Genomic DNA, 22,588 nt, shown 5'->3' with positions numbered 1-22,588 from the left:
GTCCACTAGGCTTTCCTTACTTAGCTGGCTAGTCTTCCTGGCCTCCCTTTTTTAGCAGTAAGAAAAGAGATACTCTTCATGCCCAGCTTTATTTTTAAATTTGCATGGCTTTTTTCCTGGAAGCCTCTGCTGGCCTATCTGGCCTAAAAGAGGGTCAGTTAGGCCCTGCTCTGTCACATGCACCTAAGTCATGCTGAATAAGGGACCGGCAGAACCGACCTTTGGTAGGGGAAGGGCAGAAGAGGTGAGGGGGGGAACGGGCTGCCGGAGAGTGGCTTGTCTTTAAGGAAGGCCCCATCCCATCAGGAGCCAGGTAAACTTGCACTGGGAGAAACTAGTACCTGGCTGTTGGAGGTGTTGGCAGTCCCTCCTCTCTCCTTTCTCTTTTCTCTCCTCTTCCCGTTCTGAAGTCGATCTTAGGCTAGAGGGTTGTGATAGGGAGGGGTCCAAAGGGAGCAGGGGTCCATGTGTGTCCTCATAGCCCTTGGGCTCTGGATCAGGTTCATAAGCCCTCATTGTGTACGTGTGTGTGTGGTGGGGAGCAGGGAAATTTTCTAAGGCCACTCCCTCCTTCCACCTTTGCTGAGTTAAAGACCGAGATGCTTTCCTGGAGCACAGGCACTGAGGGTCCTTTCCTGGGTAAAGGAATTTGTGCAGCGCTGGAAGGGTGTATACTTCTAGCGGGGCAGTGTGCATTCGTGACGAACGTCCACGAACATTTCCGGGCTCAACAAGACGTGTAAACTTAGAAATTGCTGCGCCTAGCACATAGAAAGTTCGATGCAAGAGTGTCCCAGTGGCCGGGGGCGGGCCGCAGTCATGGTCAGGTTCTGCGCTGGGGCTGCGCTTTGACCGCTGTGTGTGTGCGTGTGTGCGTGTGCGCGCGCAGGGCAGGTGCCTTGTCGCGGCTCCTCCGAGTGAGGGCTGTGAACCCCGGCGGTGGCGCGGGCCAGGGCGGGAGCCGCGAGCGCGTGCGGCGGCGACAGGGGGCGCCGGGGCGCGCGGCGGGGCTGGCGTTGGCGCCGGAGGGCGGCGCTGAGCGGTGGCGGGCGGCTGCGCTGTGACCTCTCCCGAGAGCCGATGAAGTGGGCCCGTGGAAGCTGGCCGGAGGGACTGCAGCTGCGAGGCCAGGGCGACCCCGGGACCCCGGCAGCTGCCACCGGTGGGAGAGACGCCCCCGGGCTCGAGCGAGGTGTGCTGGGGATGGCGGGGAGGACCTCTGGGCTCCCACACAACCTTGTTTGCACCACCTGTCAGATGTGAACAACTCGAAGGACCAGTAGAGCGCATCCATACCCTTCTTTGTTACAAATGGAGGAACCGAGTGGACAGGGAGAGAGAGACTCAGCCCCCAAGTCACACAGCTATTAAGTAGCAGCACCAGGACTAGAAAACTGGTCTTGCTGAAGAGGTTTTTTAAGCCTATCGCTCTCACTGAATGCATAGGGATAATAAAACAAGTAATTAGTATTATAAAATACTAGATTTGGGGGATGGTGATATTACTTTGGCATTCTGGACTATTAATATGATTTATGTGCTGGAAAAACCCAGCCGCTCTCTCCTCCCTGGGCTTGAGCTTCTCATTCCCTCATTCATTAAATATTTGCTCAGCAGTTATTTGTGTCAGGCGCTCTGCTAGAAACTGGAGGTGTAGAGACAGACAAGAACCAGCCCTCCATACTGAGCCGAAGAGATTATTCCCTGGACACGAGTAACTGATGCAGGTGTGGGAGACGCAATAGGGGTTTGATAACGCACAGTGGAAACTCCCAAGGAGATGTCATTTCTGGCTGACTGCAAGAAGACCTTGGGGAGGGGGTGGCATCTGACCTGGATCTCTAAGAGTGGGACCTGGGGGGGTATTTGGAAAGGGGCAGAGCATTCCAGGTAGAAGGTTCAGTGTTAGCAACAAAATTCCAGGTGAGTGTGAGGAATAAAGAATAGTTTGGTTTTCCTAGAATGTAGGGATGAACATATGCGGGCAAGATGGAAGTCAGTAGTGGGGAGCCTTGGAGGGATTCCAAGCAGTGGCTGAGTGAGGATGGTTCATCTGGTGGGGAGGATGGTTCGTTCATCTGGTAGGGAGGATGATTCATCTGGTAGGGAGGATGGCTCATCTCCTCAGCTGTCGAGTGAGGATGTGGGACCAAAGAGCCTTGCAGCTCTGAGGAGCTGTGAAGTAGCCATTCTGGGAGTGCGGGGCTTCATGGAGCCATCTCAGTGTAGTGGGACCATGGATGAAAAAATGCAGCTGAGGGCGCCTGGGTGGCTCAGTTGGTTAAGTGCCTGCCTTCCGCTCAGGTCATGATCCCAGAGTCCTGGGACTGAGTCCGCTTTGGGCTCCTTGCTCAGCGGGGGGCCTGCTTCTCTCTCTCCCTCTGCCCCTCCCCCTGCCTGTGCTCTCACTCTCATCATCTCTCTCCCTCTGCAAAATAAGTAAATCAAATCTATTAAAAAATTTTAAAAATGCAGCTGAAGTGGGAAAAGGTCCAAATCGAATTGGGAGACTGTTGGACTGGGGATGGTCTGTGGTAGTGTTTCAGACTTCCAACAGCATTGCATTCTTGGGAGTAGTTTATGGGAAAAGTGCTCTTAGTATTCCTGTAACACAGGTGGCCTCATGGACATGAGCAGCAGGTCATCAGCCTGTCCCTATCTGTGCAGGGGACAGTTATATCTTTAGATGCATCTAGAGGGACCAACAAGGAGCTTTAAACAAGGTAGCCTGTTTTGGCAGTTGAAACAAGAAATTTCTTGTACAAAGATTACAAATTTACCTTCATGCCACTCCTTATTATGAACTGGACAAACAATTCTCTGCAGATGAACTGTTAAAACCAAGTATTTTTTATCTTAGCAGTGACACACACAGATTGTAATAGAGGCCTTTATAAATGTATCTTTCATTGGTTCTGTGTCATCCCATGTTTATGAAGCACATTTTCTTGTGCCCAAGTGAAATGGGTAGATGCGGTCCATGTAAATCAAATTACCCAAGCAGACAGGTTATAGCTGTCTATCTAAGATCTGAGTCTAGGCGCCTTCTAGATGCTTCTAGCCCCACCTTGACATCTCTCCTGAAGAAGATTAGGGATTCCCCAAGGTCCATTTCCCATTACTCTCTGGTTCTGCATATAAATGTTTAAAAACTTTCTGTGTTGTTACATGAAATATACATTCTGTGTGCTTTCGCAGCTTCTCCATATGATGGGTTTCTGAGAAGAGGGAAAATATGAAATGTTGTTTAGTAGCAATTCCTTTGGTTAATGATGTTAATCAGTGGTAATAAAGAAGGAGCGTGCAGGCTGGAATAAGAAGACATACCTGGAATTGAATTCTATCTCTGCCACTTACTACTTTTGTGACTTTAGGTCTGATAGGTAACTCATTGGAGCCTCAGGTTCCTCCTCTGTAAGATGGTGATCATAATAACCAGCTCACAGTTGCTAACTGGTCCAACAGTGTGCTAGAAGTGCTGCAGAAAAGTCAGTAATGGAGGCAGTACAGTGTGAATGAGGAGAAGCAGTTAGGAGCAGGGGCCTGATCTTGGAGGTAGGCTAATCTGGGGCCAGGTGTGGGTTCTGCCCTTTCTCACTGTGTGACTTTGGGTAAGTTCCTGAACTGCTTGTGAACGTCATAAGCCTCATCTTTAAAATGGGGGAAATAATTATCTCTACTTTATGGTGTTGATTTGAGGATTACACTTCCCGGGAAACAGAAGGAGAGAACATTAGAGCTGAAAGGGACCTTACAAGGTCTCCTACCCTAATCACCCTCGCCTTCCACCACCACTGTGGGAATGTTATTTTTATCAACCCTGACTGTATTTAAACATTCCCAGTGACAGCCTGCTATCTGCTCAAGATGCTCTGTTCCATTGTTGGATCACTTTCAAGGAAGTTTTCCTCATACACAGCTGAAATCTGCCTCAATATTTGTCCTCTTCTATGTCCTATATCTAAAAAAAGCTTTGGTCTCTTTTTTTTACTAATATTTTTGTTTTTAGCTAACTGTAGATTCGCATGCAATTGTAAGAAATAACACAGAGAGATCCCTTGTACTTTTACCCAGTTCCCCCAGTGGTAACATCTTGCAAATTGTAGTGTGATATCACAGACAGGTTATTGCATTGATGTGATCGAGATGCAGAACATTTCCATCATCTCTAGACTCTCTCGTGTTGCCCTTTTATAGCTACACCCATTTCCCTCTTACCACTTCCTTAACCCTGGCAACCACTATTTGTTCTCTATTTCTATAATTTTGTCATTTCAAGAATGTTCTATAGATAGAATCATACAGTATCTAACTTTTTGGCATTGGCTTTTTTTCACTCAGCATGATTCTGTGGAGATTCATCCAGGTTGTTGCATTTATCAATAGTTTGTTCCTTTTTATTCCTTAGTAGTATTCCATGGTATGGCTGTACCACAATGTAGAGCAGGTGACCTTTTTATAGATCACCTTTTTATAAGGTCACCTGGGCTGTTTTCAGTTTTTGACTATTATGAATAAGCTGCTCTAAACACTCATGTACAGGTTTTTGTGTAAATATAAGTCTTCATTGTCTTCAGTCTCTGGGGTAAATGTCTAGGAGTACATTGCTGGATCATAGGGTAGTTACAAGTTTTTAAAGAAATTGCTGTATTGCTTCAAGAGTGGCTATGTCATTTTATATTCTCACCAGCAAATGAGTGATATAGTTACTGTGCATCCTTGCAAGCATTTTCTGTGGTCTGTATTTTTTATTTTAGTTCTTCAGATAAGTGTGTGATGCTATCCCATTGTGGTGTTAATCTGCATTTTCCAAATGGCTAATGATGTTTAACATGGCTTACTTGACATCTGTGTCTCTTTGGTGAAATGTCTTTGTGTCTTTTGGTCATGTTCTAATTGCATTCTTTGCTCTTTTACTCTTGAGTTTTGAGAGTTCTTTCTATGTTCCCAATACTAGGCCTTTCTCAGATATGTGGTTTGCAAATGTTTTCTCCCATTCTGTAGTTTGTCTTCTTGAGCTTTTAACAGGATCTTCTGTAGTGCAAAAGTTTTACATTTTGAGGACGTCAACTTGTCAGTTTTTCCTTTTATGGATAGTACTTTTGGTATCAAGACTAAGAACATGTCTACCCTAGATCCTGGAGAGTTTCTTTTATGTGCTTCCCCCCCCACCATGTTTTATAGTTTTACATTTAATTCCATGATCTGTTTTGAAATTTTTTTTTGCATAAGACATGAGACTTAGGTAGAGGTTTGTATTTTGTTTTGTCTGTTGTTTTTTTGCAATGAATATTCAATTGCTCTCCCACTGTTTGTTGAAAATCTTTTGAAAATAGCATATGACCTTTGGCAAGTCAAATTATCCACCTGTTACTATTTCCTCTATCTTGAAAATGAGGGGCTGTGCTAGGACTAGATGGGTGTTATTCAAACTCCATACCTAGAATTTCTTCCTGACCTCATCCAGGGCAGAGCTCCTTTTGTGTTTTACATTTTTGTGGGTCCATCTGATATTTGATTTAACTCAGGGCCCTGCTGCTAAAAACAAGTTTGGAGAGCAGTGGGTTAGGTAATGTCCGACGTGCTTTCCTGCAGTAAATTGCTGTGATTCTTAGCGCTTGGTGCCAGAGCTCACTTTTCCCTTACGTATTAGCCTCCAATCTCCTCCCTTAGTTTCTTGAGTGGTTACTCATATGAAATGTTTTCCTTGTTATCCTACCATCCTTTATTATAAATATGATAAGCTTCATGAAATCAATTAACTTACACTTCATAAATCAGTTTACAAACTATATGTCAGAATTGAAAATGTGTTAAGTATATTAAAGTCATGCAGTGGAATATCCGTTTCCCAGAATTATTGTGGCTGAAAGGATAAGAAACTAAAGGATAAGAAACTAAAATCACACAAAAGCCATGAGCCACTTTCTCAACAGCCACCTCTGTTTTACCATTCAGCTGTCTAGCTCTGGCCAGTTCACAAAGCCTGGTCACTGCAGCTCACCACCACTACCCCAGCATCGGGAACCGTTTTGTACTCACACAGCCGTACAACCACATTTTTCATTTTCAGTACAACACTCAATAAATTACATGAGATGTTCAACACTTCATTATAAAACAGGCATCGTGTTAGATGATTTTGCCAACTGTAAGCTAATGAAAGTGTTCTGAGCATGTATAAGGTAGGCTAGGCTAAGTTATGATGTTCGGTAGGTTAGATGAATAAAATGCATTTTGACCTATGATATTCTCAACTAACAATGGGTTTATTGGGATGTAACCCAATGTAAGTGATCTGTATGAAGGTTTCAATGGGTATTTTCCAAAAGTTGGCATTAGCTACTGTATATTTTTTTCTATAAAATGGAATAACAACATAATAAGCTCAAATAGTTGTTTAAAAAGTTAAATAGGGTTAATTGAGATAGTGCATTTGAAAAAAAAAAGTGTTATACTACAAAGTGCTCTCTGTTCAAAGGATGATTATTATTGTAAGCTTGGCTAGGTCCCTGAATTCTAGTAGGCAGCTGTGTGTGCTTGCTGAATCCTATTCATGGGAAATGTGTTTATTTCATAGTATATTATCTATTTTTCCTTTTAGTGCCCATGTGACCAAAATCTGAACTCCATCTTAATAAGACTCAAACATATTTGACAGAGTGGTTAGACTTAATGGTTTCCATGAAGTTGTTTTAATAGTTATTTTTCAGCAGATGGACAGCTTACATTTGGCTGCATTTCTGTGACAGTGTGATGATTGAAGTTTTCAACAGATGGCACACAAATACTTGGGAAAACCCCCTCCTGATATTAAGTGTTGTAAAAAAGACTTTTAGAGTGCCAGAAAAATGATAGTCTGTATTCCCAAGTCCTTAGCCTATGCTATTAGGATTATAATTTAGATGGCTTGGAAATTTCCCTTTCTGGCACTTGGATTTATTTTGTAAATGAGCATACATATCTATATTAGAGTGAGAGATGATGAGAAACTCTGCTGTCAATGGGAGATTCAACATGGATATAGCACTAAATCTCCTTTTGAGTATTGATGAATGTCTCTAGCTTCCGCCTGCTGAGTCATCCTACTTCCGTGCCATACATACAGAGAAAATGTAACCTTCCATAAAAATCAACCGTCAGAGATTTATATGTTCTTTCTGAAAAGTATTGACTTAAAAGAAAAAGAAAAACTTCACCCAAACTTAGAATTTTCAGACATATTCATCAGCATGGTGAACTCCCCAGCCTTCCAAGTTGTCTCACTTCTACAATGGCTCCCTTACCCTGTTTGTGGAATCAGTAAGTAAAGAATCAGACAGTGAGTGAAGCAGTAGAGGAGTGGTGGAAATCTGTGGGATGTTTGTGGTTGTCACATGACAAAGAGCATTTACTGATGTTTAGTGGGTAGAGACTGAAGTGTCTACTCCTGCACAGTAGAGTTTGACACAAGGAAGAAGTGTCCTGTTTCCTACAGTATGACTGAATATCTGGCTGGCCACTCATCTGAGCCTGGAACTTATCTCTGGTTAAGTTAAATGATAGAGTAAGTTTGCAATATAAGGTATTTTTTTGCACAGAATATCAGTATCCACTCATTCCCTGTTTGTTGATTTTACTGTGCTGATATATGAAAGGCTGAAAGACTTCTCATCTTCTGCTTCTGAAGGCTGACTTTTTCATGCTAAGTAAGTGCAAGCATATGGACACTTTATTATAGCTTTTGGTACAGTCACGGACTTAGTGTTTACATAAAATGGATATTATTATAAATTTATTTCCCCTTTCTATTCCAAATAGGGCACCCTATTAATACTTCTGAAATTTTGTATATAGGTAAATTATATTATGTATGAATTTCTGGATCTAAAGAGAGAACTACAAAATGCTTAGTATTGTAAAGGAGCCCTGGGGTTGATCAGGATGAGAAGCATTGCTGTAGAAAATTAAGCAATTAACAGATAAAATTCTTTCTCACGTCTTTTTCACTTGTGCGCACATAATGGAATCATTCAAAGAAAAGGACAGTGGTGTGAGTTTAAAGTCTTTAATAAGGAATGCCGTCCCAATAAATTCTGTATCCGTATACTTCTATTGTAGTCTTAAACGGATTTTCTTTGGCAAGTCATGTCAGCTAGATCTTCTTTGTGTCTGTCATTGCAGATGGCGTTTAATGATTGTTTTAGTTTGAGCTATCCTGGTAAGCCCCAGCCAGGGGACTTGATTGAAGTATTTCGTTCTGGCTATCAGCACTGGGCGCTGTACTTGGGTGATGGTTATGTTATCAACGTAGCACCTCTAGGTAAGGTTTGTTTCCAGCAACTCCTGAGAGCTTTTGAGTTTTCTCGAAATGAAACAGGACGAAGCCAGAAAGGGAGACAAACCATAAGAGAATCTTAATCTCAGGAAACAAACTAAGGGTTGCTGGAGTGGAGGGGCGTGGGAGGGATGGGGTGGCTGGGTGATGGACATTGGGGAGGGTATGTGCTCTGGTGAGCGCTGTGAATTGTGTAAGACGGATGAATCGCACACCTGTACCCCTGAAACAAATAATACATCATACACTAATTAAAAAAATTTGATTGGCGTATCTTAAAAAAAAAAGAAGGAATCATGAATGAAATCATGCAATAAAACAAAATAGAAACAAAATATAGAAAGTAGATAAATCTATCTGAAAAAGGTTTAGGGAAGGACATACTAAGACCAAAGTGGCATTGGATAAATCACAAAGACCATTTAACATTAAGATTTAAAACCTCTGGATTGGAAAATAAAAACACAATTAAAAAGTAAATAATCCACTGGGGAAAATATTTGTCACAAACATAATAAGAGTTGTTGTCTTTATATATCACACAAATTATTTCAATTTGTTCAACATTTATTTATAGATTACCCAGTATATGCCAAATGCTACTCTAGATGCTGGGGATATATAAACACCAAAATCCCAACAAACAAATGGGTAAAGAACTATGAACAGTTTGTAGGAGAAGAAAAGCAGAAGCCAATACCTGTCTTTAAAGGTAGTAATCTAGGAATTGTATAATAAAATAACAGATTTTATGACTATCACATTAGCAAATATTTAAAAATGATAGCAGTCAGTGTGGATAAGGCTATATGAAATCAAAACAAGGATACTGTTGAAAGAAATGAAATTCACTAACATCATTCCTGAAAACAGTGTAACAATGTGTATTAAAAGTCTTAAAAGAGTTCATGTGCTCTGACCCTGTAATTGTACTTCTATGAGTTTATTCTTCAGAAATATTTATAGAGATGTAGAATAACATTCTTTATAAGAGTGTTTACTTCTATCTCATTTATAACAGTTTAAAATATAGACAATAACAAAATAACAAGTTTGGTGAGGATGCGGAGAAAAAGGGAACCCTCCTGCACTGTTGGTGGGAATGAAAACTGGTGCAGCCACTGTGGAAAATAATATGGAGGTTCCTCAAAAAATTAAAAATAGAAATTCCTATGATCCAGTAATTCCACTACTATATATTTACCTAAAGAAAATGAAAACACTAATTTGAAAGGATATATGTACCCCTATGTTTATTGCAGCATTATTTACAATGGCCAACACATGGAAGCAACCTAGGTGTCCATCGATAGATGAATGGATAAAGAGGATGTGGTATATACACAATGGAATATTACTCAGCCATAAAAAAGAATGAGTTCTTGCCATTTGCAACAACATGGATGGACCTAGAGGGTATTGTGCTAAGTGAAATAAGTCAGACAGAGAGAGACAAATACCATATGATTTCACTTACATGTGGAATTTAAAAAAAAAAAAAAATCACAAAAATAAGCAAACAAGCCAGAAACAAACTCATAAATACAGAGAGTGAATGAGTAGTTGCCAGAGGGGAGGGATAGGGGGATGGGTGAAATATGTGAGAGGGATTAAGAGGTACAAAAAAGAAATCAACAGTGGATTAATGTTCAATAGGGGACTAGTTAAATGAATTATGACTTTGCCACAGATTAGAATATTCTGTGCTTGACAGAATTCTTTAGTTGCAAGTAACAGAAAACAAACACAAATTAGCTTAAGCAAAAAGGCAAATTCATTGCTTCACTGAGGGAAACTACAAAAAAGGATAAAGATGGTACTGGCCTCAGGGATGCCTGCATGTAGGGGTTTGAACATGATTATCAAGCCTCACATCTGCATTTTCTTTCTATATGTTGTCTTAATTCTCTCAGACAATGTCTCTCTAGGAAGCTGAACCAATAACCATGAATATCCTCAGGCTCTCATTCTTACACTCCTGTGACACAATAGGAGAGAGCTAATCCCTGCCTGTTCCAGTAGGAAATAGCATGGAGAATAATCCTAATTGGTCTAGTGTGGATCCCATGCTCATCACTGGATCATCCCTGTGCCCAGGAGAATGAGATACTATAATTGACCCACACAAAATCTTTTCCAGAAAGAAAGAGACAGTTGTGGGATGGGGTGCTAGATAGGCCAACAGCTACTATAACGACCATTAAAAAACCTTATTTCTGGCCACATTTAATTGTATGAGAGATAATCTTGCATGATATTTATTTGAAAATTCCAGATTAAAAATGCAGTATGTAATATCATACCTAGTTTGCAAAGAAATAATATATACACGTGAATGCACACATACACACGCATCTGTATACATGTGTTAATAACAGACATAATAGAAGTACATCAAAATAATAACAGTTAATTCTGGGTGGGTAGATAATGGGTGATTTATATCTACATATTTATGTGGTTTTTTCTGTATTTCCTAAATGTTTAGAAATAAGCACAAATTAATTTTTTTAAGAAAAAATGTATGCAATTAAATTAGACTGGAACATTTTTTTCTTCAAGATATCTTTAAAAAGAAGTGTTAATAATCCTAGTCTTACTATTTTGGAAACATCTGAGAATTTTTAATGGAGTGGGTTTTGCAACATTTTGAGATATTTGCCTCTTGTTCTAGAGTATTGGAAATAGAAATGGCAAATAAAGTGACATTTATGATAAAGAGCCATTAGTTTCTGCAGAGTCTAGTGATTAACATTAAGCAATGCTACATTATTTCTGCAGTTTTAACATCTAAAAAATAGTAAAGAGATTCTTCTGTTCTTATTTTCATGCATTAAGCTCCATATTAATGTGGTTCTAGCATGGAGCTTTGATCCTGTAGACTGAAATCCAGTTCCTGGTTCTGTTGTTAACTACTCACATCATATTTTGCAACCCAGTTTACCTCTCCATGCTTCAGTATCCTCATCTGTAAATTGATTGCATCAGACTAGTTTTTTTAAATTTTAGTAATTCTAACTAGGAGATATATGCTTTGAGAACTTTCAATGTGTAAGATATTACCTGGAAATGCTGCTTGAATGAAAAGGAGCTTGGAAGGTAGGAAAAAATGAGTAGAAAAAGGAAGAGTGTCTAAACACCAGTTATATGGAGACTCCCCCTCTCATGATTTACTTGAACAAATAGCCAAGCATAGCAGTCTCGAGCAGATGGAGAGGGACCAGGGCCTGATGTTAGAGCTGAACACTGAACAATCATCTGTCCAGGCTCAGATACTGACAGTGGCAGCCGGAAGACAATGGTCCCTGGCAGTCTAGGCAAATGCTTGCCAATTAAGGTAGCTAAAACAGAGTGGCAGGAGGTGGGGCATGTAACAGGTGGGCATAGCCTGGGGCCACATCTAGTGGACAGCAGCCACTAGGTTAGGTTCAGTTTCAGGACTTGAAACTTTCTTGGCCAAAAGGAACTGTCAAGACAAAAGCAGGGCCCCAGTTGACCCTAGCTGACCCTTTAGAGGACTGAGATACCATGCAAATTTGGACCCAAGTTGAAGCCAAGTTGAAAGGACAGGTATAAAAAGCAGAGGAAGGGGTAAGGAGCACAGATTTGACACTGGGATGAGCTTACTAATCATAAGACACAACTGTCGAGGTCCAGAGATATTAGTTTGGAAGGGATCAGATGCTGAAAAAGAGCATGTTTTATAGAAGAAGGTGGACAGTGATCTTAGATGTGCTATGCTAGGAATATATACCAAGATCACTAACAATAATGCCAACTGATAGAGATCTTATTCCTCAAGAGTGGTTAGTTTTCTCACCCAGTCTGCTCTATGGGCAGATACAAATTTTCAAAGGGTTTCCTTATATTCTCACTCATATTGTATTGTTATTGATAAACTACTGAATGAGTTGTTCAGTCTGGCAAGACTAAGTGGCCTCTGGTTTGGTGATAAGTTAGGAACAGAGCTTCCTTCAGTGGCTTCAGTGACTCCATCACTTCCAAGGGTGAGGCATTGCAATTTTATGGCATTGGGGTTCACTGGGTTGTGTCACTCGATCTTGCTAACCAGAATTCTCCTTGTAGAGGATGGCATTTCTGCATCATTTACAAGCGCCAAGTCTGTATTCAGCAGGAAGGCCCTGGTGAAGATGCAGCTGCTGAGGGATGTTGTGGGAAATGACACATACAGAATAAACAATAAATATGATGGGACCTACTCCCCTCTCCCTGTGGAAGAAGTCATGCAACGGTCAGAGACAGTTATTGGACAGGAGGTGGAATATGACATACTTGTCAACAACTGTGAGCATTTTGTGACTTTGCTTCGTTATGGAGAAGGAGTTTCAGAGCAGGTGAGTTTCCTTTAGAAGATATATAAAAAGCTTCTTACACTGGAAAAATAATAACTACTGACTATAAGATTCCCAGGCTGCAAACAAAATGAAAAGGACAAGAAAATATGAGAACTCCAAAGGATAAAGGAAAGAATCGAGTTGTCCAGGGTCATGTAGCAAGTTAATGGCCAAATTAAAGCTAGAACGTGGACATCATGAATTTGGGACTGGAAGGGACTTGAAGCAGAATCAAGACCATAGCTTTTCTGTCAGTCTTAGTGCCCTTTGTCCTTCAGGGTTTGGTTTGGTTTTGCTTTCTTTTCTTTTCTTTTCCCATTTCCCTGCCATACAGCTCTCTCAAATCAGTAACCTCACACACTGAAAGGAACATTCTGAAAGGAATGTTGACGTTTTTAAGTGGGAGTTCATTCGCCAAAAACATAGATGGTAACTCTGGGATTCTTTTCCATTAGCTGAGAGAGGCCAACTAATGACAGACATATTTTGGTGGGTTTGAAAATGATTTCTGTCTCCTTGCAATGCTAGTTTCAAAGGAATTTTGTGCTTTGAAGCAGATCCTTTGATTCATTGAGCTTTTGGATGATTTTTTTTTAAAAAAAAATGGATCGATTATTTTTAAAATAGCATGCAATGTTGTCATTTCTCACACTATTTTGTAGCATGGCAGATTCCTAACTAAAACCATGCTTGATTCATTTGCCTTCTTTATACCTATCATACCACAAATCCAATTCCAACATTGATGTTTTAAACTAAAGATTTATTAAAGTGATATAAAAGAATGAATAAAGGTTCCCGGTATCTTGAAATGGTTGAATCCATTATATAAACGTCTATTCTAAGGAGTGAGTTTACAATTCTTCTCACAGAAGCTTGGGAAGATAGGAAAGGGAACATAATGAAAGGATACATTTGTTTTCATTAGGAAAAAATTTAATTAGAAATTCATTTTTACTAGGAAATACATTAACATAATGAATGTTCTATTCACATGTAACAATAAATTGCTTCTGAACCAGAACAGAGGATGTCCACACAAATTCCTGCTCACCTTCGCATTGAAAACTAGTGGTAGAGCTAGGAAATGGAGTCCATCCCTCTCCTTTGTAAATGGTAAAGTTGTCCGCTGTGTCAACAAGCAATTTTTTTTTAATGTGGCTTAAAAAAAAGGATTAGAGCCATCTTTTTGCTTTGACTCTAATTTACAATCCCTCATCTTTTCACCTTTCATACCCAGAATCAAGACCCATGAAAAATTAATCATTCCTCAACAACTAGAACTGTTCTCTAGCAGGTTCTGTTGAAGACAGTGACAGGCTTTAGAAGCCATCTAAACTTTGGAATTCTGCTGACTGGAGCTAGAACCTCCTCTTCCCCAGGTGTTAGCTGGGTGGTTTAGGGAACACTGTTTATCAGTTTCCTAATCTATAAACTGAGGTTTGGAGGATTTTGGAGATGTTTGAAGTCTGTTAGCACACTGTATTACATATTATCCATTCCCGAGCCAGTAAGACTTAGATGAGTATTATTTTTAATTACAATATTTTAAGAATTTTATACATCTTTGTTGGTACTCTTCAATAAAATCTTCTGATAGAAACTATAGCACTTGTATTATTATTTTCATTACTATCAATAATTAATAGTATTATTACTAATAATAGCTAATATTGGATTCATTTTAGATCTCATGGCTTTGGGGTCTTGAGCACAGAACTGTTTTTTTTGGGGGGGGATGGCTATGTATTTCTCCTAATTTAAAAAACTGCAGATGCATTTAAAAAGATTAGAAAGGTGGAAGGATTGTGGCCTCATCTTTTTCTTCTTTGTGCTTTTCTGTATTTAAAAAACAATAATAGACCTTACATTTTAGAGCAGTATACAGTTCACAGCAAAACTGAACTGGAAGTTTAGAGAGTTCCCCCGTAGCTTCCCCATCAGCCATGTACACAGCCTCCCCCACCAAGAGTCCACATCAGCGTGGTATACACGTTACAAAAGATTAACCAACACTGACACATTACCCACCAGAGTCCATAGTGAAGAATCCAGAATATGTCACCCCAAAATATGTAGCATAAGGATTATTTCGAGCTGAAGGCAGTTGAGCAGCAGACCCTAAAAGTGGGACATACATTTTCAAAGGTGTCCCTCTTCCCTTCTCTAGCAGGAAGGACAAAAGCAAATCATCCAGGACAACCAATGGTTATCATTAAGATTCTTCCTAGCCTGGAGAGGACATCAGAGGAATCTAAATGACAACCTTAACTAACTAGCCTTTGTCATTAGTTTCCCATATACTTACCTTCCCATGGTCTGCTGGCCCGGGGAAGCCTAAAGCTGCTTTCTTTGGTCCTGTCATTACTCTACAAATCTATTGTTCTTTTTTGAAGATGCTATATAACCCTGAATTCTAATCCACCTCTTTGAGTTACTCTTCCCTGAGTTTCTCCCATGTATATATATATGAGATGAACATGTTAATAAACTTCTTGGTTTTCTTCTGTAACGTTGTCTTTTATTAGCAAGCCTCAGCTGAGAAACTAAGGTGGATACAGGAAAAATTTTGCCTCTCCTAAAATAGTTTACATTAGGGTTCACTCTTAGTGTTGTACATTCTATAAATTTTGACAAATGTATAGTGATATATCCATCATTACAGTTTCATACAGAATAATTGTCCTGCCCTAAAATTCCTCTGTGTTTTGCTTGTCTATTCATCTTTCCTTCCCTCTAAACCTCTGGCAACCATTGAGCAGTATGCATACTAAGGAATATGCATGTAAAATTCCTCCATGTCTTTTCATGGTTTGATAGCTCATTTTTCTTTATCACTCAATAACATTCCATTGTCTGGATGTACATTCACTTACTAAAAAACATCTTGGTTGATTTCAAGTTTTGGTAATTATGAATAAAACTGCTAGAAACATTTGTGTGAAGATTTTTGTGTGGATATGGATTTTCAGCTCCTATGGGTAAATACCAAGGAGCATGATTACTGGACTTTATGGTAAGAATATGTTTAGTTTTGTAAGAAACCACCAAAGTGTCTTACAAAGTGACTGTACCCTTTTGCATTCCCACCAACAGTGAATGAGAGTTCCTGTTTTTCCACGTCTTCTTCACCATTTGCTGTAATCATTTTGGGGTTTAACCCTTCTACTAGGTACATAGTGGTATCTCATTGTCTTAGTTTGCAATTCCCTAAACGTATGAAGTTAATCATCCTTTCATATGCTTCTTTGTCATCTGCATACCATATTTGATGCTGTGTCTCTTGAATTCTTTTGTCCATTTTTAAATTGGGTTCCTTGCTCATTTTCTTTTTGTTGAGTTTTAAGAGCTTTTGCATATTTTGAATAACAGTTCTTTATCAGATCTGTCTGTTGGAAATGTTTTTTTCTAGTCTGGCTTGTCTTTTAAAAAATTTAAATAGACATTTTCCACTGTTACAGTCTTAACAAGGTATTAAAATGTGCTTATCTTTGTGGAAGATGGCAGTGACCTTGAATAGGCCTGGACACGCTGACCTGTGATACACCCTGACTGTGCTTCAGTGCATAGCACTGTGGCCTTAGAGTCTCAGGGGAAGAAGAATTCTGATAAGCCCTGCAGTCATCTGTGACCCAGCTACACTATGTCAGGACATAGCAAGCACTCCAGATTCAGTTAATGTTTCACTGGGCAGGTATAGATCCTCAGAATGAGTCCTTTATTTTCCCACAGTCGGAAAACCCTGTAAAGGATAAAGTGTGAAGAGTCAGCTTAGGTGATTTTATAATCCTAAGTAAGTTGTGAAATAAAAGCTCTTGTTCATAATAGTTCACTGAGAACACTCTGGGATGTTATATTCTTGCAGGTCAAGTCCCATTACACATAACTCCAAGAGATTGTCTGAATTACTCAGAATTTTGCCATCTAGATTAAAACTTGTAATAAGTGTTTGGGATTTGGGAAACTGACTACACTGTAGGAAGTAGCTTCCTTGTCATCGTATCTGGCCTATGTGCTCTCAGGGGATTTTGGTTTAGGATCACATTTCTCTCCCCAGGCCTCTTAGATCTGTGGGATTTCTCTCACCTCTTGTGTTTCTAGTGGCTGAAGGAGACCCAGTGGGTTAGGTTTGCATTTAGCTGGGGCCACCCTACCCACAGGATCCTGCCACTTTCCCAGACTGTCATTTGACTCCTCTTTCTAAAGACACCCATTGCACCTTCCTCTTTGTTCATTTCCTGCCACATTTGCCCATATCAGACCTTCTTGGGATCTCAGCATCTGCCTGAAATTATATGAGGGTTAGGCTTGATTTATAATCCTCGATACCTGTCTGATTATTGATTTTGTCCCTCTTTGGAATTTTGTCCTATATTTTATATCTTCCTGTCCCTTTGGCTCCCCATGTGCTAAGTGGGTGGCTCTATGCTGCAGCAAATTCTGACTCTTTCCTGGGAAATAACTTAGGTGGTGACTCATTAAAAAGTATGAATAAAATAACCAGAGTTAGAATTGTAAACTAAAATAGGATTTGTCAGTTGTTTGCCAAAGCCATTCTCCCTGGCAACTGGGGATGGTGGCAGAGCAGGGAGCTACAATGACAGGCCTTGTACCTACAAACCACAGGATGGTGTAATGGAATGAGTACTCCTGTCATTGTGCTTCTTTCTTAGCCAGGCCTTTGTGGTCTGTCTCCAACAGGGAAGCTGCAGTTCGGGAGGTAGCACTATGTGGCAGTCTTGTGGGGGTGGCAGGCGATGTGGGGGAGGCCTGTGGGTTAGACAGAAGGCATGCTCAAATGTGAGCTGAGTCAGGATTTCCAGCGTTTGGGTGGGTCCCTAGAATCATTTGGGAGCAATGTTTTGCTTTATTTGAAAGCCTGATTCTTAAATCCCGGAGAACAATGGTTGTTTTCAGAGTACCTGATGACTCTGAAGCATCTGAATGTGAACTTTGGGTCATAAAATTGCACTCAAACTCATGCAGATGGAAGGCAATATTAGCTGAGTGCCATGAAAATCATAAATAGTCATTAGATCCCTCATCATGAGGATGATTAATACCTTTAAAGCTATAAATGTCTGAGCTCCTTTATGGACAGTTGAGCTTGAGAGTGGTTTAGTTTGTCTACATGAAAAATTAATTTTTGACACAATAGTTAACATCACTATCGACTTCTTTTGAAGGTTGTTTATCAAAATAGAAATTTTATCTACCAAACAAGAGCTTCTAGGTATTTAGCTTAGATTACATCTCTGAATTATTTTGCTAGTAGACATTCTCAAGTCAGGAAACACACACACATACACACACACACAAAAATTTTTCACCCTGGTATAGACCCAACCAAACCAGTGTGTGTTTAGGAGGTAGGGATTGTTTAGAGGGGAAATACATGGTTCACGACTCAACCTATATCTAAACATCTTGCTGGTATGACCTCAGGCAAATCACTTAACTCACCAAGTTTTGCAAAACAGGAATAATACGACCTCCCAGATGTACTACCATGATTATTAGGAATTGTGCCATAATGAGTTACAAATTGTTGGGGGCCATAAAAATATGAGGAATATATGTGTATTTAACTATATCTTTGTCATAATTATAAAAATTATAAATTTATTTATGCTTACACAATTCAATTTTGCATGAAGCTTTAAATTTATCCTTTGTACATTAAAAAGGTCTTCAGTTTAGGAAACAAGCTAAAGTTTGGGTTTAGGACAGAGATGCCTTTAGAATAAGATGTGTTTTTTGTTTGTTTCTCATTTCTTTATAGGCCAACCAAGCAATAAGTACCATTGGGTTTGTGGCAGCTGCTGCTGGTGCCTTTTCACTCCTGGGCTTGTTTCCAAAAAGACAAAGAGCAAAATACTATTAATGATTTACTGAAGAGATATTGGAACTGAAGGAATTTGTGAGGAGGGGAAAAAAAAACTGGGATGAATACTTATTTTCAATGCATCATTATTGTTCCAAATTCCAGTGATGGATGGCAGGCTCTTTAATAAATTGCTTACTGATATTATCTCGTCATTGAGCCATGGAAATTTTTCTCCCTACTAGCAAAGATTTGCTGTGGCAGCTTAAGCAAGAAGCAGTAGCCTTTTGAGCAAGCCAGCAGAGGATTTTAACAAAATCACATCATATTTTATCTTCTACCATAAATATTGTTTTCCTTTCTCCTGAGGGTGGCTATTTTGTACTTGCCAGAGGAATGAAGAACGTTTATATGTGATTTTAAAAGAAATGTTAAGAGCCCCAAATTGTTGAGATTGACATCTAACTTCATATTCCTTTTCTGGTCAGAAAAGAAACTGGGAAATTGAGAATTTTGTTAGGCAGTTTGAGGAGCTCTGATTAACAATCCATTTGAGAGTGCACTCCCATCTCCTCCTAGTTCCTGTGTAGATGCAGGTGGAGTAGATGGGAGACAGCGTTCTTTTCTCCTGTGTTTTAGATCCAGTGATTTCCCTGGGAGTGACTCATTTGTCAGGAGTGTGTGACAAGCAAGAGTGGGCTGTTACTTCTACAGAGCTACATTATTCCCTTTGGATTTTGAAGTATTTCAAGGGTTTGACCCTTTTAACCTTAGCAAGAGATCATTTAATGCAGGGTTAAAGTGCCATATTTAGAAAACAATATCCCGTGTTACTGTTTAAGGCTTTTACTGTAAGTTAAGGAGTGTCATTTTATTCTTGTATTTTATTGATTATATGTTGAATGAAACAAATTCCTTTTTAATACGTTTCCAGTGGAATTCTTGTTGGCAGCAGGTGGAGAAAAGTGAATGCAGGTCTCTATACCCTAGGATTGTATCAGACATTACAACATTACCCTACAAACCACACAACTAGCCAATGACATCCTTCTTGTGCCATAATTAAAAACATGGCATTAAATAAAGGAAAAGTTCAAGTAAGTGGGGCTGGGAGGGTATGATCAGGGAACTAGGAATGTGGCAGATAAAGTAAACAGAAGACTCAATGAAAGTCTTGGACCTATTAAGCTGATGTAGGTTTTACCCAAGGGCCAGAAATATTCTATGGTCTAATTGCAGCATTAAGAGTAATGATGACAGAAGGGGTAATGTGCTACAGTCAGGGCCAATAGAGACCCTATCTTTCTTCCTTGTTCCCTGACTAATCTCTTTTCTTTCTTATGATACCAATTCTGTCTCCAGATAACCCCCAAATTCCCCCTTCCTCCACTGGTCCTCTGGGAGGTGTGAGTGTCTTCTACCGGATACCATGGTCCAAAATGACCCCTTCATTTTTATTCTAAATTAAGTTTCCTGTTCCTTTTATGTTCTGCATTCAAGTAATAGTAAAAAAACAAACAAAAACCCCCAAAAAACAAAAAAGATTTTCTAAGATTGTCAAATAAGGGTGAGATTGGTAGCAGTTTAATGTGTTACCTTTCCCAAGGTGTACTTACCTTTTAATAAAAGATGACTGCAGAGGGCAAATCTTACCCAAGGCAGGAGACTCGAGTATGGTGGAATTACCATGCCAGCCAATGGGAGAGGAGAGGGAGTGGAACTGGAGCAGAGAGGACCTCCTAGGATCCTCAAGTCAAACCTTTCTTGAGAACTCTAGACATATCCACTCCAGAAGACAGTCCCAGCTATGCTATGTCACAAATGCACTTTTAAATTGAATTTGAGGATACCTTTTTCACATAGGTAATGTTCAGACTCCATTGGCTTTCACCCTGAGAGGAAAGCTCACAAAGTTAGTCATCAGTCTTCCCATAAAAATGGCCAGTCTTGATGATGGGTAGCTTAAGACTATTTGTTTACGTTTCCTATAGGTAATCATTGATATGTGGTCATGCTCATTGTGCTTTATCAAACATTTATTCCAAGACTATTAAGTACTTTTAGCAAAGTCAAGTGTAGAGTTCAACTTTATTATGTAACCCTCCACACACAGAAAGGTGTATGAAAAAAATATCATCATCTATCAGATAACAAATAGGTTATTGGAAAAATTGGGTGGGAGAAGCTATACATTTATTGAATAAAGAGTTTTTTAAAAATCTTTTTATGTTATCTAAATGTCATGCTGTATCAATTGAATCTCTGATTCTAAAGGTCAAATTACTAAATACAGATATGCCATTTCAAGGAACCCGAGCTGTCATATATTTTAGGTTGACATATATTCCTTAATCATAATCTAAAAACCTTTTTCATCTTTTGACTTTCATTAGTAGTTACTAAATTAAACACATTTAAAAATTATCATTCTCCAAAGCTGTGCACCCAAGAAAAGGTTAAAAACTGAGGGTTGCTGGAGTGGTGGGGGTGGGAGGGATGGGGTGGCTGGGTGATAGACATTGGGGAGGGTATGTGCTATGGTGAGCGCTGTGAATTGTGTAAGACTGTTGAATCACAGATCTGTACCTCTGAAACAAATAATACAGTATATGTAAAAAAAAAAAAAAAAAAGAAGAAGAAGATAGCAGGAAGGGAAAAATGAAGGGGGGGAAATCAGAGGGGGAGACGAACCATGAGAGACTATGGACTCTGAGAAACAAACTGAGGTTCTAGAGGGGAGGGGGGTGGGGGGATGGGTTAGCCTGGTGATGGGTATTAAAGAGGGCACGTACTGAATGGAGCACTGGGTGTTATAAGCAAACAATGAATCATGGAACACTACATCAAAAAGTAATGATGTAATGTATGGTGATTAACATAACATAATAAAATTTTTTTAAAAAGCAAATAAAATGTAAATATAAAGGGTTTATTCTTATAGGAATTGGCATTTATGCTGCTGGCTTGTATAACATAGTATATAATAATATTTAGGGTAATACATTGCTGAAATGTTAAAAACATTTTTTTCAATCCTAAAGATTCCAGAATTGTAAAAGCATTATGGAATCCATACATCACAGTATTAGGCACATAATTGGCATTCACGGGATGGAACTGGCTAACTAATCGCCTGTGAGCCATTAAAGATCTGTTAAATTGGCAAAATCAGATTTATTGTTATAAGGAAAGCCTAGTAGCTAATTTAAAATGTTCACTAGGGATATATGTCCTCTCCGGGTCACAGTGACGTTGATATATATTAAAGATAATAATGTGCAGAATATATTTGCCGAGGATGAACCTTTTCTTGTGGCCATTAATAATTGATTTAGATAATGAAAAGATGAAATGGAACTTAAGGTTGTTTGAAGACAATCCCCTACGATTGTCATGCTGTAGATACAAACATTATGGGTCCCTTCCCCAGGATTGTTTTTAAGATGAGCAATGCTGAGATTGAACCAACTTTTCAACCTAGAGCTTGAGGTTTAATTTGTCAGTAGCAAAAAATAAATAGAAGTGCCATGCTTCTTTAAGTGAAAAGTACATTTTAACAGGTTATCCCAATATCTTTGTGATTTTCTTGCTCTCTGACCCCAAAACAATACACTTTGGGAGATGCCAACGTTGGTGGAGTTTGCTTAGATATAAGTTGTGCCCAAGCCAAGATTATATGCAATTAACAGACATCTCCATCAGTCCCCGCACCCATACTTACTACAGTTAGAGTTGACTTTTCTGAAGTAAATGTCAATTCTTGTTTCTCTGTTAAAGCCATACAAAAGAAGCAAAAAGAGGAATTTTGTGACCTTGGGAAAAGATATGCACATAAATGATCTTCGCAAGTGAATATAAGGTGAAGTAAACTTGTGATGATTTATTGAGAGAAAGGCTTTCCCCCCAAATTCTTTTATTTCTGGAGATGAAAATAAAAATATTTTGGTGAAACTTTCAATCATCAAACTCTTCCTCAATTTTCCTTTGTTCTACCTATGTTCATACTCTTTAATTTCATTACCAAGAGAACTTGTGCATTTTAGCCAGGATAATGCTATGCAATGTGAATAGTTTATTAGAAAAAAAAAAAAA

At 39.3% G+C, this 22,588-nt stretch overlaps 1 protein-coding gene across 4 annotated transcripts; it reads left to right on the top strand.

Moving 5' to 3' along the window:
- Window positions 1–202: 202 nt before the first annotated feature.
- Window positions 203–22,363, top strand: PLAAT1 (phospholipase A and acyltransferase 1). 4 transcript variants are annotated; one of them, XM_045903148.2, is made up of 4 exons: window positions 203–224; window positions 8,164–8,302; window positions 12,404–12,672; window positions 18,455–18,711. In XM_045903148.2, exons 2-4 carry the CDS (start codon window positions 8,164–8,166, stop codon window positions 18,554–18,556), a joined length of 510 nt encoding a protein of 169 aa, XP_045759104.1. In that variant the 5' UTR covers window positions 203–224; the 3' UTR covers window positions 18,557–18,711. The 4 variants fall into 4 exon arrangements, with proteins under 4 accessions (XP_045759104.1, XP_045759103.1, XP_064436946.1 ...); XM_045903147.3 differs by lacking the exon at window positions 203–224 and adding an exon at window positions 234–313; XM_064580876.1 differs by lacking the exons at window positions 203–224; window positions 18,455–18,711 and adding exons at window positions 988–1,192; window positions 22,274–22,363.
- Window positions 22,364–22,588: the final 225 nt, after the last annotated feature.

The sequence above is a fragment of the Mirounga angustirostris genome, unplaced genomic scaffold, assembly GCF_029215605.1.
Source record: "Mirounga angustirostris isolate CCGP_5_RB_7025 unplaced genomic scaffold, mMirAng1.0.hap1 SCAF_1, whole genome shotgun sequence".
NCBI lineage: Eukaryota > Metazoa > Chordata > Mammalia > Carnivora > Phocidae > Mirounga > Mirounga angustirostris.
This window is presented reverse-complemented; position numbering and strand designations above follow the sequence as displayed.

Coding starts and splice junctions, on each gene's coding strand:
- PLAAT1 (XM_045903148.2), top strand. CDS start 8,164: ATGGCGTTTAATGATTGTTTTAGTTTGAGCTATCCTGGTAAGCCCCAG. Junction 8,303..12,403: donor TATCAACGTAGCACCTCTAG/GTAAGGTTTGTT, acceptor TTCTCCTTGTAG/AGGATGGCATTTCTGCATCA. Junction 12,673..18,454: donor GAGAAGGAGTTTCAGAGCAG/GTGAGTTTCCTT, acceptor ATTTCTTTATAG/GCCAACCAAGCAATAAGTAC.